Source organism: Sphaeramia orbicularis, chromosome 7, assembly GCF_902148855.1.
Source record: "Sphaeramia orbicularis chromosome 7, fSphaOr1.1, whole genome shotgun sequence".
Classification (NCBI taxonomy): Eukaryota; Metazoa; Chordata; class Actinopteri; order Kurtiformes; family Apogonidae; genus Sphaeramia; species Sphaeramia orbicularis.
Genome location: NC_043963.1, coordinates 3,745,209 through 3,760,071, shown reverse-complemented (window position 1 = coordinate 3,760,071; position 14,863 = coordinate 3,745,209). Strand labels below are relative to the sequence as shown.

At 39.8% G+C, this 14,863-nt stretch overlaps 1 protein-coding gene across 2 annotated transcripts; it reads left to right on the top strand.

Annotated features, from left to right (window-relative positions):
* The first annotated feature begins 1,534 nt into the window (after positions 1 to 1,534).
* Positions 1,535 to 10,799, top strand: borcs6 (BLOC-1 related complex subunit 6). Of its 2 annotated transcripts, none has more exons than XM_030138892.1 (7): positions 1,535 to 1,591; positions 3,108 to 3,607; positions 3,896 to 4,082; positions 4,170 to 4,352; positions 8,047 to 8,210; positions 8,309 to 8,392; positions 9,256 to 10,799. In XM_030138892.1, exons 2-7 carry the CDS (start codon positions 3,119 to 3,121, stop codon positions 9,379 to 9,381), a joined length of 1,233 nt encoding a protein of 410 aa, XP_029994752.1. In that variant the 5' UTR covers positions 1,535 to 1,591; positions 3,108 to 3,118; the 3' UTR covers positions 9,382 to 10,799. The 2 variants fall into 2 exon arrangements, with proteins under 2 accessions (XP_029994752.1, XP_029994751.1); XM_030138891.1 differs by having other exon boundaries at positions 3,108 to 3,622.
* The last annotated feature ends 4,064 nt before the right edge of the window (positions 10,800 to 14,863 follow it).

The window sequence follows — 14,863 nt, the reverse complement described above, 5'->3', positions numbered from 1 at the left end:
TAAAATGAAAACATTAGAAATAAACACTAAAACTGTCGCTCAACTGGCGTCGCTGTACTGTTTGTTTATTTTATGTCAATGAACATGTGAAAAAGAAATAAAATGAATAAAAAAATATTTAAAAAACAAAACAAAACATGGAGTTCAATGACAGTGGATGGATACACTGGGTTTATGTTCAGTTAATGACAGATTTTACTGAAAAAGACACTTTTTCTTCAATTTTTGACAAACTGTTGATAGTTGACCTTTGAATTTGTTGAGTTTTCATAAAAATCCAAATTGAGTAAAAGAAAATAAATGATTTACAGTGAAAAATACAAAATAGAGAGAATAATATTATAATAAATGGTGATAAATCACTTATGAAAGATTAAAAAGAGAGAAAAAAAATCATTTAGGTCTTTCTGGGTTAAAGCTGGAGCTCAACTCTGGAAGGTCAATAAATGGAAGTAAACCTAACCTCCTGTCATGTGTTTCATGTAAAGGTCCAGATGTGAAGCCCTTTGTGCTGCATAAATGAAGCTGTTTTAATTTTACTCACATGTAGGTTTTCATCATAATGTCGTGAAAATGAAGTCAACCCATGCGTCAGTCGAACAGGTTTGTCAAATATGCATCAGATTCTGTCACAGTTCATTATTTCAGAGTTTGTCTGTGGAGTTTGTCTCCATCTGTGGGACGAAGCAGAAACATACAGTCATCATCACCATCACCATCATCATCACCATCACCATCATCATCATCATCAGGAGTCATTTTTATGCTAAAGTCGGACCTGTTTAATTCCAGATGATGTTTTCATCACAGTCTGTTCAGACGACAGTGAATCCCTTTTTACCTTCAAATTAGAGCTGGTTATTGTCATACATTTAGGTTTTCATCTCGTGTTCCACAAACATTTTCTACTTTATGTTTAAATGTTCCTGATGTTTCCTATAAAAACACCGTCATCTGATTTACGCCTATAAACTGTGAAACATCGTAAAGCTCTCTCCTCCTACGTTCTATGCTGTAAAAGGTCTTTAATTAAGAGTATTTAGATTATTACTAATTTCATTTTTATGTTATTTTTATTCCTTATATTTAACTTATTATACTGACTTTCATTCATCTGTACTGAGTGTTATGTTGTCTTGTTATTGTGGTTTTTATTCTTACAAAGTTGCATTTATTTTATATTTTTGTGGTTTATTTATACCTTTTCCATATTTTAATCATGCAATGTGAAGCCTTTGGGCTGCATGTTTGGGTTTATGTCACTGAAGTTGAACTGAGTTGCATAGGTTTGTTTTAATGAGAAATGTAGTATTTTTGGGATGAAATTACATTTTTATTTGTTTGCATTGTTTTGTCTTTAAGTAATTTTATTTCATTTTTTACATAAGTATTTTTTTTTTTACTTATTATTTTATTTTGTTTTATTTATTTATTTATTTATTTATTAAATTCATTTAATTGTTAGATTGTATATTTTACACTTCGTCTTCTTCCGGTCATAAATGGGCCGGAACACTTCTTCCGGGGTTTGTTTCGGGGACATATTTCCAGAACGGACTCAGTTGTTGCTTGACGGATTGAAACTGAACTGGTGAGTGTTTTCTCCGTTTAAATAACTACACTGTCGCTAAAACATGGAGTGACTCGTACACAAATACAGTTATTACCATTAAAAAATCCATGTCATGCTAATCTGTGTGTTAGCCTGAAGCTAGCTGCATTTAAACTGTCATTTAAGGCCCGAGAAGCTAACGTTAGCAAGGCGGCTAATGACAGTCAAAACATCCACTTCCTCATCTGCCTCCAAACTCACAACCAAACACTTCTGCTTTAGTTCTGTTTTCCTGTTCGTTGCTTCATGTAACGTACTTTTAGTCTGCACTTTGTCATTTATAGACGCTGTTTATGTAAAACACTGTGAACAGAAGCGAATGTCAACACTAAGTTAGCTTCATGTTTTAGCTCGAGCTAAGCTACAATTACGTCATTTTGCACTAATGGAGAAATAACGACAAAAACAAACGGACTGACATAAATACAACACGTTTAAAGGTTGAACCTATAGGATTACACTGTGGTGCGTTCACACAGCAGGAGTTTCACTCCGAAATGCAGTGAGAAGACACATTTTGAGCTGCAGAAGGAAGTTGTTCTTCAGGTTCTGCAGTTTTTACCCAGAGCCTCACCCCAGTTCACACATACTGAAGGATTTCACCCTGAGAAGTTCTGTTTTTGAAGCAGATTGTCTGTATTATGCAGTTAAAACTGTCAGAATTCAACCACCTCCTTCTCCTCTTGTAGAAGTCTGCAGGCTGTGAGTAAATATAGTTTGACTGTTGGACATGGATGTTAACGGCTCCATTTAAAGCCCATTCTGTGTCTGAGAAGTGATCGTTTCAGGTTTAATCAAGATACATTAGAATTAGAACAGACTCCAAGCTCCTACGTGCACTGAGAGCATTTCTGGTTTGTCAGGTTTTAAGAGGAAGAAAATCCACACATTCTTTTGAGAAAGTTCATTCTCTAGGTTTGACAGTTGTGTGAATGAAATCGTTGTCTGAAAAGGCTATTGTCTGTATCAGCTGATGATGCAGTTTCGGAAAAGTATTTAAATGTGCACGGCTGTGACTAATGAATATTTGCATTGTCCATTAATGTAAAATAGTGTTTGTTAGTCAGTTTCTGAAAAGTTTTCAATTTCCTAAAATGTCTTATTTGGTCGACCACCGAAGATTTTAAGTTTACAGTCAATATTCACATAAAAAAAGCTGGACTAAAGGATTATATATCATGGATAGTTGATTATTTTAATGACTGTCAGGTAATTATTCAATGTTTGAAGTTTCAGTGTAATGTACAGTCAACCCTTAATAAGGCACTCAGAGCATAGAAATACTCTGAAATTCAAAAATTCAACCATAGTGTGTTATTGGAGGACATAACTAGACTTTATTACTTTTGTGAAATTTTTCAAGGTCTCCATGAGCCCAAATGAACCCAAATAAACCCAAATGAACCCTCCAACACCAACTGAAACCGTCCATGATATGTTTTAATGCAGTTGTTGTCCTTGTAGATTCCACTAACGTTGTGTATTTATTCTTTAGCAGGTGGAGGGATGAGTCTCTCCCCTGTGATTGGCACAGATGTGCCAGAAACAGCCAATGGGGTCGTGACCTCTGTCTCTGCTGAAAACGGGCCTCATGTCCCCATCGTCGTGAAATGTGGTGGCAGCAGACTGCCCTGTCCAGGGGAGGAGTCAGAGGACGGGCCAGGACAAACCGATAACCACATGGACATGGACCGTTTAGTTTATGATGGGAAAGGTCGTCTGGATGCAGAGGCGGACATTAATGACAGAACGTCCAGTTTATCTTTATACACCACTGGAGACTCAGACACGCATGTTACCGAGGAGCCTCCTGGTGCAGCTCTGCAGTGGGACTCAGCACTGTTCACACAGGCCAAAGACTCAGAGAGACAGACGGAGAGACAGACAGAGACAGACGGACAAGAGGAGGAGGACGGAGAGAAGGAGAAACAGGATGAAGAGGAGGACGAGAAGAAGTGGAGGAAACAGAACACAGCAGGAAGACGAGAGGAGGAGGTCAGTCACGGGCAGGTACATGACAATCATCTGATGGAATGGAATGGAATAGAATAGAATAGAATATCTTTATTGTCATTGTAACAAGTAGAACGAAAATAAAAGTGCCATCTAATCTGTGCATCATATATAAAACCTACAATAAAAATACAAATACAAGCAGCTCAAATAAATAGGTTTCAGGTTAAATAAAAGGTTCAATGCTAAAATGTGTCAGTGTTCACATTCACACACACTTCTGCAGCAGATGTACTATGGTAACGATGTGAATCTGTTCCTGTTTTCCAGTTATCTCGACACTACTCTTCATCAGCTCCCGGTCCCAGCACCTCCTCCTCTTCCTCCCCTCCTCCTCCTCTCCTCCCTTCAGACGACACCCCCTGCCCCCCCCACGTCATGGCCCAGGTGTGGGTGCGTAACGTCCGTGGGATGCAGGACAGTAAAAGCCTGGATGAGATCAGCCAGGCATGTGGAGGTGGGTTCAGGAGGTTCAGCAGGTCCACGTCCACCCTCCGCAGATGAACCAAACCTCACTCAGCTCATGTGGGTGTGTTTCCAACAGGTGGTTCGGGGGCCCGGGGAGGGGGCAGAGGCGGCCAGTCGGAGGGCCGGCGGGCCACCATCTCCTCCGCTCTGGAGCTGGAGGGGACGGTCAGCCACGAAGGAGACCTGACCAACTTCATCACCAAGAACCTGGAGCAGAAGATCAAGATGAGCTCCAAACCCAGTCTGGACTGCAGCGACTGTGAGTAACGGGCCCGGGTCTGATGGTTCTGATGGTAGGGATGAACCCAGTATGAGATCCTGGACCGGTTCCAGTGTCCAGGATCCAGTTTGGTTGATGCTCAATGAAATGACGCTAAAGTTTATTGTGGTTTTTAATAGTGATGTCCCAATCGAGATTTTTTTGCTTTCGATCAGATTTTTTTTGGGATTAGTTTTGCCGATACAGTTTTTACAATGAAATTTTGATTTAAATTTGGAGTCATTATTTATGTTTATGTTTATGTTTACGCATTTGGCAGACGCTTTTTTCCAAAGCGACTTACAGGGGAAAACCAATTAAATCACTCAATCAATCAAATTTTATTTATATAGCGCCAGATCACAAAAAAGTTATCTCTTGACATTTTATATATAGAGTTGGTCAAAACCAGACTCTAAGTCAATTCTACAGAAACCCAACAGAATCCTCCTGGAGCAAACACTTGTGATGGTGACAGTGGAAGGAAAAACTTCCCTTTAACAGCAGAAACCTCGAGCAGACCCAGACTCCTGGAGGATGGCCGTCTGCCTTGACCAGTTGGGGTTAAAGAGAGAGAGTAGAGAAGGGGAAAAAGAGAGAGCGATAGAGATAGAGACTGGGGGAGAGGGGGAGAAGGGGGGAGTAGGGGGAGACACATGGAGGCGGTTGAGAATAAGTGAGTGGTGATGATGAGGGCAGGGAAGAGGCCGGACCACCGCAGCAGGTCCAGAGATAATCGTGAAAGAATCTGTGGTTATCCTGGGAAAAACCTTATTAGAATATTTAAAATGGAATGTTTGAAAGTGCTAGGACAGGAGGTGCTCTCGGAAGAGCTGGGTCTTCAGGAGCTTCTTGAAGATAGGCAGGGATGACTCTGTTCTTGTAGCACTTGGTAGAGCGTTCCACCAACGTGGAACGACCCATGAAAAGAGCCTGGATTGTCTTGTACAAGGTCTGGGGACCACCACACTACGTTCCCCAGACGAGCGGAGTGGTCGTGGGGCGACATAAGCTTTTATTAGTGCACCTAAGTAGACAGGAGCAGACCCACGGAGAATTTTGTAGGCTAGGATTAAAGATTTGAATTTGATGCGGGCAGCTATGGGTAGCCAGTGTAACTCAATGAGTAAGGGGGTGACATGTGCCCTTTTAGGCTGATTGAAGACCAGACGCGCTGCTGCATTCTGGACCATCTGTAGTGGTTTGACAACACAAGCTGGGAGGCCCGTTAGAAGAGCATTGCAGTAGTCAAGACGGGAGATAACCATAGTCTGCACCAGGAGCTGGGTGGCCTGTTCGGTTAGGTATGGCCTGATCTTTCTTAGGTTGAACAGAGTGAAACGGCATGATCGGGTGACAGAGGCAACGTGATCCGTGAAGGTCAACTGATTATCAATCATGACTCCCAAGTTACGTACTACACTGGTAGGAGCCAGAGGTATGGAGTCAATAGTGATGGAGATGTCCTGCTGTATGGTTGGCTTAGCTGGGAAGACCAGCAGTTCAGTTTTGGACAGGTTCAGCTGAAGGTGATGGGCTTTCATCCATGCAGATATGTCAGAGAGACAATCTGAGATCCGCACTGAGACTGTGGAGTCATCAGGTGGGAATGACAGATAGAGCTGGGTATCATCAGCATAGCAATGATATGAGAAGCCGTGTGAGTGGATGATCTGACCGAGTGAGGTGGTGTATATGGCAAAAAGGAGGGGGCCCAACACAGAGCCTTGGGGGACCCCCGTGGTGAGGCGGTGAACTGCTGATGTGTGCCCTAGCCAGGACACACTGAAGGACCGACCAGTAAGGTAAGATTGAAACCAGGAGTGTGCGTGGCCTGTGATGCCCATGTTCAAGAGTATGGATAACAGGATATCATGATTGACAGTGTCAAATGCTGCTGATAAGTCCAGTAGAATGAGTACTGAAGACTTGGCTGCTGCTCTAGCCTCTTTCAAGGCTTCTGTCACAGACAACAGAGCCGTTTCAGTGGAGTGGCCGATTTTGAAGCCAGATTGGTTGATGTCTAGGAGGTTATTTTGGGAGAGGAATTCTGTGACCTGTTTGAAAACAGCCCTTTCGATGATCTTAGAAAGGTATGGGAGGAGTGAGACTGGTCGATAATTCTCCACTTGAGTGGGGGTGAGGGAAGGTTTTTTGAGTAGTGGTGTTACCTGCGCTTGTTTAAATACTGTAGGAAATGTTCCTGAAGTCAGTGAAGCATTAATCACATGTGTGATTGGTGCTGTGATAGTAGGGGCTACAGACTGTAAGAGGTTGGATTTATATATTTAATTATTTAAATAATATATTTAAATATTTAATAGTATATTAACTTATTTATAAGTTAATATACTATTATTTTACTGTAGATCACAGTTGGTCTGAATGTGGAACCTGAACTAAAACAACTATGACACCTTTGACTATTAATAACTTTAGGATCATTTTTGCACTTTTTAAATTCAGACTGTGGGACAAATTAGAACCTTATATTTTCCACTGCTGTAGTGTGTCTGTGGGCAGGTCCGTCCAGGTATTATATGGGGGTGCGTTCAATGCTGTGCGTTAGTGATGTGAAGTAGGTTACTAGTGGGTTGCGTTGGGGCGGGTCAAAAGAATGTCAACTTTTTTTGTGGGACAGGTTGGGTCAGGATAATAATTCCACACAAGCACAGCGGGTTGAAAACAACCCGACTTGTTCCCCCACATTGACTGATCTGACTAAATCTGATCCAATCTTCTGAAAAATGCCAGGTTGGCAGCCAATACCGATCTGTAGATTAGATCAGAACCTCCCCAGTTTTTTGCTTATTATTATTGATACTGGTGTTTAAATGATGATTAGATTAGATTAGGTTAATAACATTTAATGCAGAAAACAGAAGAAAAATAAACACAACCTTTGCAGCGAGGTGAAGATTTGGATTTTGGGACACTGAACAGAGAAAGGCATCATGTAAAGCACAAAATAAAAAAAAAATACACATTTCATAATGAGTAATCCATGCTTTTCTCTTGAAACCACAGTAAATTGGAACTGAAATCCTAGTATTACCTTTGATAATCACATTCTGACTGTTTCTTGTCCTAAATCAGGACAATAAAACTCCAAGTGCAGAGTCCGATGCCGTTTTCTCTGCACAGACTTAAAGACTCAGTCATCGTCTCCTCATCATTTATGCATGACTCTGTTCAAACCATAAGATGTAACGGAGAATCCATGAGCTATCTTTAGCAAATGAATAGCTGTTTGTTTATGGGCTGATTTATATTTATAGCGGCTGCATTAGAGGAGCATCTGATCACAAACACGTGAACCTCGGATTCACTTTACGTTGGTTTGGATGTAGATTGATTCTGCTTTGTCTCTTTTTAAGGTTATTTTCATTCATATAAGAAGAAAATTCTTAGTAGATGCTTCACTGGGTCAAAACAGCAGATACTAACAAACATAAAAATCCACTATTACCTGATTTTATTTACATTTATTTTGTTTTAGTACAGGAGAAAAATCATGAATCTGATGGATCTGTATCTTGAGCAAAAAGATGCTCAATTAAAGACAAACTGTAAAGACATTAGTCAGAAGAACATGCTGTTGTAAAACCCTGTATTAGATTTGATAGAATCGATGTTAAATGAACCATTAAACCACGTCCTGCCTTCGTTCTGAATCCATCCTCCTCTTCCTCAGCTGACTGTTCAGGTCCGATCTACCGGAGCCGGGGTCTGACTCGGAGACCGGCCGACATCCCCCCCATCGACCCCACGGTCCTGGTGGATCTGCAGAGGCACACCCAGGACGTGGCCCACAGTGTGGAGATGATGATGAGGAGCCTCAACGGAACCATCCAGAATGTAAGAGGAAGATGGTGATGGTGATGTTAATGGTTTTCTGTGTCCAACCTGTTTACCGTCTTTACCGTCTGCTTCTCTGCATTCACTGGTCGATCCAGATGACGGCTCTGAGCGTGGGCTACATCCAGACCTACAGAGACTCCGTGGACAGTCTGGGGGAGTCGGTGGACATGAGTATAAAGGTGATGCATCATGTATGAGTATTAAATACAGTCGTGTGTAAAAGTCCCGGTCCAAGAACTCTTTTAGCACACAGATGTTGGCAAACAAACACAGTTCAGGATGTTTTTAGGGTCAGGACTTAACTTATTCATGTTTCCTCGTAGTTATATTATTGTGAATGATTCAAGACTCAATAAATACTGTGATTACGTAAAGGAAACACAGCATATTTTTTTGTAGTTTGCTAACAGTAGTGTGCTAAGCTAGCTAATGTTAGCTAGTTTCTGACCTTAGATTAAATGTAGTTTTTATTTATCTTCATTAACCCGTTGTAGACTATTCTCCATATTCCATTCTTGTAATGAGGTGCACTTGAACACTGTTTGTAAATGTACATGTGTGACCTGGTGACCTTTGACCCCTGACATTCGTGGATTAGTTTCAAAGCCCTGCCCCATTATACTGAGTTTGGAATCATTTTTATTTTGCTTTGTTTTTTTACTGGAATAACTCATCAATAGCAGGATCAATAAAATAATCTACATACCTGGGACTATTGGTTTAATTACTGTTATGATAATTATCCCTAATGTCACTAATTTACATCATAGTTATTTTATGTGATATAGATCTCCACTTAATTTAACATCTGCATCACAGCAAATACATTTTTTTCCTCCTGTTATTGTAAATAACTTTGGGCAATAAGGAGTTAAAAGACACTGTCATTCCTCAGACTTAAAACTGTCGGAAAGTTTTTCTACTGAACTGAAACTTTCTTTTGTTTTGTCTTTGTGTATCTTAACATGTCCTTCTGCTATTGTCCATTTGGCATCCATTGTGCATCTGACTCGTGTTCGTTGTGTCGTTTGTGCGTCTGCAGGGCATGTACACACTGATGGCTCGCTGTGAGGAGCTGGACCGCTCCATGCAGCCCATCCACACGCTCGCTGCTCAGATCCGCGACATCAAACGCACCCTGGACGCCCTGGAAGCCATCTGCAAGTAAGCCCCGCCCATCCACCACGAGAACACGCCCCCGGCTGCAGAGACCCGGCACCTCGGAGCGCATCCCGAAACGAGGCTGTCAGTGTAAGCAAGTAACCCCGCCCCCTCTGCAGGTAGCACACACACACCGCAGCGCCGGATTGGTGGAAACCATGGCAACTAGGCATGATTTGGATGATCATAGTCCCTCCGCTTCTTCCACGTTCCAGGATGAACATGTCTGTGTCGTCACATGTCTACTTACTCGCGCTTGATTCACTATCGGAGCTGAGTTTTTCTTCTTCGGTGTTTTTTTTTTTTTTCTCACTTCCTTTAATGACGTCATATAATCAAAACCGGTTTGTGGAGACACTTGGAGTGCCCTGAAAACACACACACAGTTGGATTCAGATCCAGACTGAGGAGGAACGTTGTGGTTTTCCGTCCGCCCACTCGGCTCAGATTGCACTACCCTCTGCTTCCCACAGGGGGCAACGTTTCGCTCTGACTTTCTCTTCGTGTATGAACTTCTCTGAAGACTTTTGCACAGAAACAGAACGTCTATTTTTTAATCTTATGCAACGAACGTCAGATTCTTTCACTGCAGACGAAACGAGTGGAGTCACGTCTGTCTGTCTGTCTGTCTGTCTGTCTGTCTGTCTTTTTTATGTTAATTTATTTGTCAGCATGCACACCTTTACAACAACACCGATCCAAGCAGTTGTCTTTGCTGGCTAATGAACTTTTTACTGCAGATAGAGTTCTCAAAGTTGAAAACAGCTGTTCTCAGTGTGTGGGTGTAGGTTTTGGAAAAGCGTCAGGTATTTATTTTTGCTAAAATCTACAAGTGTCATTAACCCTTAGGTCCTCCTCAAATTTACCACCCGATGGTTACCTTTGTGGCAAAATATACCTGCATTAAAAACTCCTATAAAATCATCATACGTCAATATTTATTTATTTATTTATTTTGCTTTTTTTTTTCATGAATCTGTTAAACACCTTCAGCCCTGCTGAAAAGTTCCAAACATTTGAAAATTTTCAGGATTTTAACTCTTTAAATGCCTGTTTAATTATTTGACTTCTGTTACAATAAAAACATAAAAAATTTAATATTTTCCATAAGGTAAATAGTTGGGGGATGGGACATTGGTGGTGATTAGACTGAATGATCAGCTAATGAAAAAAAAATCCACCAGAATGCCAGAGGAGGACCTAAGGGTTAAAAGCAGGTACATTAGTGCATGCCAAAAAAATTCCACATTCATTTTCAGGCTTATAATTTCAGAAAGTTTCTCAACAAAATGAGGAAAACTTAGCGTTTTTCCTGATGTGGACATCTGGAGTATTAGCGCTGTGTGGATTTGTGTATCAGTACTGAATATTCTGCAGAAATATGTTGACGGCATTAATTATTTAAGGTCTTGGTAGAAAAACTGTGTCAAATAGGGTAGAGTGGAGATAATTTCCTGCAAAACAAACAATCAACCAACAAATATTTTCCATTGTCTGATGATTCAACAAATACACGACATACCTATCAGTCAACAAACAAATACACAACAAATATCTAATATGTGACGCATCAGAAACAACCAGACCAGGTCTTTAAAGGACCAAAAATATATTCTGAGATGAAAACGAATAACTTAAAGTGCAGTCGTTCTGTGTTTGTGCTCATGGTTTTCTTATAAATGTCCTGAGTGTTTCACCTCCACGGCAGCAGGAGGCGCTAGCAGCAAAAACCAGCTCAGCTAAATAACACTCTATGATCTGTTACTCCCAGTAAACAACTCAGGAAGAAGGCAAAACATTTAACCATGAGCGCAAACAGTGTTTTGTTTGTTTAAAACTCCGTTATCCAGGTGAGCATATTATGCACACTTAACCCTTTATGTTTTAAAAGCTTGAGGGTTTATGACCAAGTAGAATGTGACGAGTTAAATGAAACCAGCTTCGAAAATAACTGAAGGTGAAACGCTGGTGTCACTAAACCTGTTTAATTACAGCCAGGATCCTAGAGTTAACCGGGTGAGCATATTATGCACACTTTACATAAAGGGTCATATTATTTTTCACAATTTGTTTAAGGTCAGAATTCAAAAGTCAACATTCTGATCCATTCACTAAAATCATCCCATAATAAACAGTGTTAAATTCCTACAATAACACCCTTCTACCAAGTGAGTGCAAAATACAGATAACATTTGACCTAGAACCAAAAATAATAATGTATATTAACCAGTGTTGGCATTCATCATTGACATATGACAGGATGAAAAAATGAAAAAAAAAGTAACCCAAATTTGATGTAGTTTATTGGGGAAAAAAAATTGTTTTTTGCTTCTAAAAATATGGTTTGTTTCCATTAAAAACATGGCATTTAAAGGGTTAAAATCTGACCGTTATTGAGTATTTGGTGTTTTTGTTCATGGCTTAAGTGAAATACAAAAAAATGTAATACAGTTAAACCCATTCTGACATTAGTATGACGCTGTGCAGATTATACGCTTCAGGTGTTTAGTGTTAGTGCCTCTATGGGCGGACACCGGAGGGTTCATGGGTGTGTTTGATTTGTGCACAACAAGATGCATGAATGGATCCTGTTTTGTTTGTAGCTGAATCGTCGTTCATGTGTAAAACATGTTGGGTTTTTTTGGCTGTAAATTCTGACCGATGGAGGCTGAACCCAACATTTAAACATGATCAGAATAATGACACGAATCTGGAAAATATCCGACTGTCAGAGGTTTAATGTGGACGACCGTCGCTGGACAAACCTGGAAACCACACACACCTGGACAGTACTTCTAGGATTATCGACTAAATTTCTCAGCGGACGTTTTCCGGCGCCGTCGCTGAAGCCACTGGTTCTGATGAATCGATACCCTTTATTTAAAGACTGTTGTACTTGTACTAGATGACAGTACTATTACTTCTACATGTTCCATTTACTGACGGTGTAGTCTGGCTCCAGAGTTCAGATGGTGGAGGACCTTTTTCTTCATCGCAGAGCTGCACCATATTATTTCACCATCATCATCATCAGTCGGACACATGAACTCTTACCTTGACCTAAAACACTCACAGTTCTCATTTTCCAACTGAATGATTAAAATAATGATCTGAAACTGTTTGGTTTGTTGAGTTGGTTTAAGTTGATTCTAGTCTGGTGTTAAATGTGAATATTTTCTGTCTCTGGGTTATGAACTTGTCATTTTAAGCTTTTGGGGGAAACATTGATCGACTGTTTTCTGACATTTTTACTTTGACTTGGACTGAAAAACTCATGGATTCACTCAGAAGATGATGAATAGATGTTTACATGCTCAAAATTACGACAGCATCATAAGAAAGGACCACATAAGAAATAAAAACACTGGTCACTACGAGAGTAAAGTCATAAAATATCAAGATAAAACCCATAATTTTATGAGAATAAAGTCGTACTATTTGGAGAATAAAGTCGTTGTTTTAAAAAACTCAAAAGTTAACAAAAATAATGTTGTACTTTTATGAGATTAAAGTCATAATATTTCGAGAATAAAGCCATAATGTTGTAATTTAAAAAAAAAAAAAAAAAACTCAATTTAACGAAAATAATGTCGTATTTTTATGAGATTAAAGTTGCAATATTTTGAAAATAAATACGCAATAGTGCCATTAAAAGTCATAATTTATAAATTGTAAGTCTTAAGTTGTGTTGATGACAGAGTTTCCCGTTTCAGCGAACACAACAAGCAAAGCAGCAACTTTCACGTCTGTCGGATCGGACGAGTAATGCTAATATGTTGATGGTGGGCGGGGCTAATAGGCTCAGTATTTGGCCTTTGTGCATAAACCCCAAATGAAAGTAGAACCTCACAGAATGTTCCAAGTTCTACAATATGCGACGACTGGTAATGACCTCACTCTTGTAAAGTATATTTTTTCCGCCCGTTTTTAAATTACGACATTATTCTTGTAATTTTATGACTCTTTTTGTATTCGACTTTATTCTCCTAAAATTACGGGTTTTATCTTGGTATTTTACGACTTCATTCTCATAGTAACAGTGTTTTTATTTTCTTATGTGGCCCTAAACACTGTCGTACAAAATCCTCATAATGTACCGTTTACATGTTGAATGAAACTAGAATTCTCTTTAAAACCCTGATGATATTGAGCTTCTTTTTCAGCTTCTGGACTAGAAGTGACTTTTCCATATTCGCTGGTTTCCTCTGTGGTGACGTTTATCAGTAGATGTGTTTCTGCTTCTGTTTTTTCTCTGGAGTCATCCGTCTGTACCAGAGAGGATCTTTGTCTTTACTGTCACACACGTTCTGCAGAACATCATCCTAAAACACTGTAATAATGTCTCTGTATTCCACATGTCAGTCAGGAAACACTCCGTTCACAACAGTGGGTTATTAGTATGAATGTAAACGCAGTCGAGAAAATAAAGATTCATTCTGATTTTAAGAACCATAGGATGTTTTTCCAACTATCTGGAACCAGATTCAGTTTGTTCTCATATGTGTCCACAGCAGATCTGTTTAGTTTTTATTTTAATTATAGCTCAGCATGAGCAGAAGTTGGACCACCACGTCTTTTGGGACGACTGAGGACACGTCATGTCCTTGTGAATAATATAAATACAGATGTATGATTAACTTCCTGTTGTACAATCAGATGCACATGTGTACATATGAGCTCTTTCTGTAACTCAAAATGATTTACATACCCTTTGTCTCCAGTGTAGATTTTAATGAAAAATAACAAATAAATTTACAAGAGCCGCACAAATCAAACATTCAAGACTGTTTCTCTGTATTAAGGGGATGATGGTTCGACAGCGTATTAGAGCCACAGAAGAAAATAAAAACACTGTCAGTATGAGAATAAAAAAGTAAAATATCTAGTAGTTGTAGTATTATGAGAATAAAGGCATACTATTATATTATGAGAATAAAGTTGTAGTTAAAAGAACAACTCCTAATTTAACGAAAATGGTGTACTTTTATGAGATAAAAGTCATCATATTTCAAGAATAAAGCCGTAATATTACAAGAACTAGAAGCACTCGGAGAGCGCAGACCTCCGCCAAGGCTGATCAGTGCCCCCCCCCGTGGGCCCCCCCGATCACCACCAAAATTTAATCATTTCTTCCTTATCCCATTTCCAACAAACCCTGAAAATTTCATCCAAATCTGTCCATAACTTTTTGAGTTATGTTGCACACTAACGGACAGACAAACAAACAGACAGACAAACAAACAAACCCTGGCAAAAACATAACCTCCTTGGCGGAGGTAATAACATCGTAATTTAAGAGCAAGTGTGAAAAATATCCTGATTTACCAGAATGAAGTCGTACCCACTCATTGCATAATGGAGAACTGGAACATTTTCTGAGGTTCTACTTTCATTTGGGGTTTACGCACAAAGGCCAAATACTGAGCCTATTAACCCCGCCCACCATCAACACATTAGCATTAGTCGTCTGATCCGACAGAAGTGAAAGT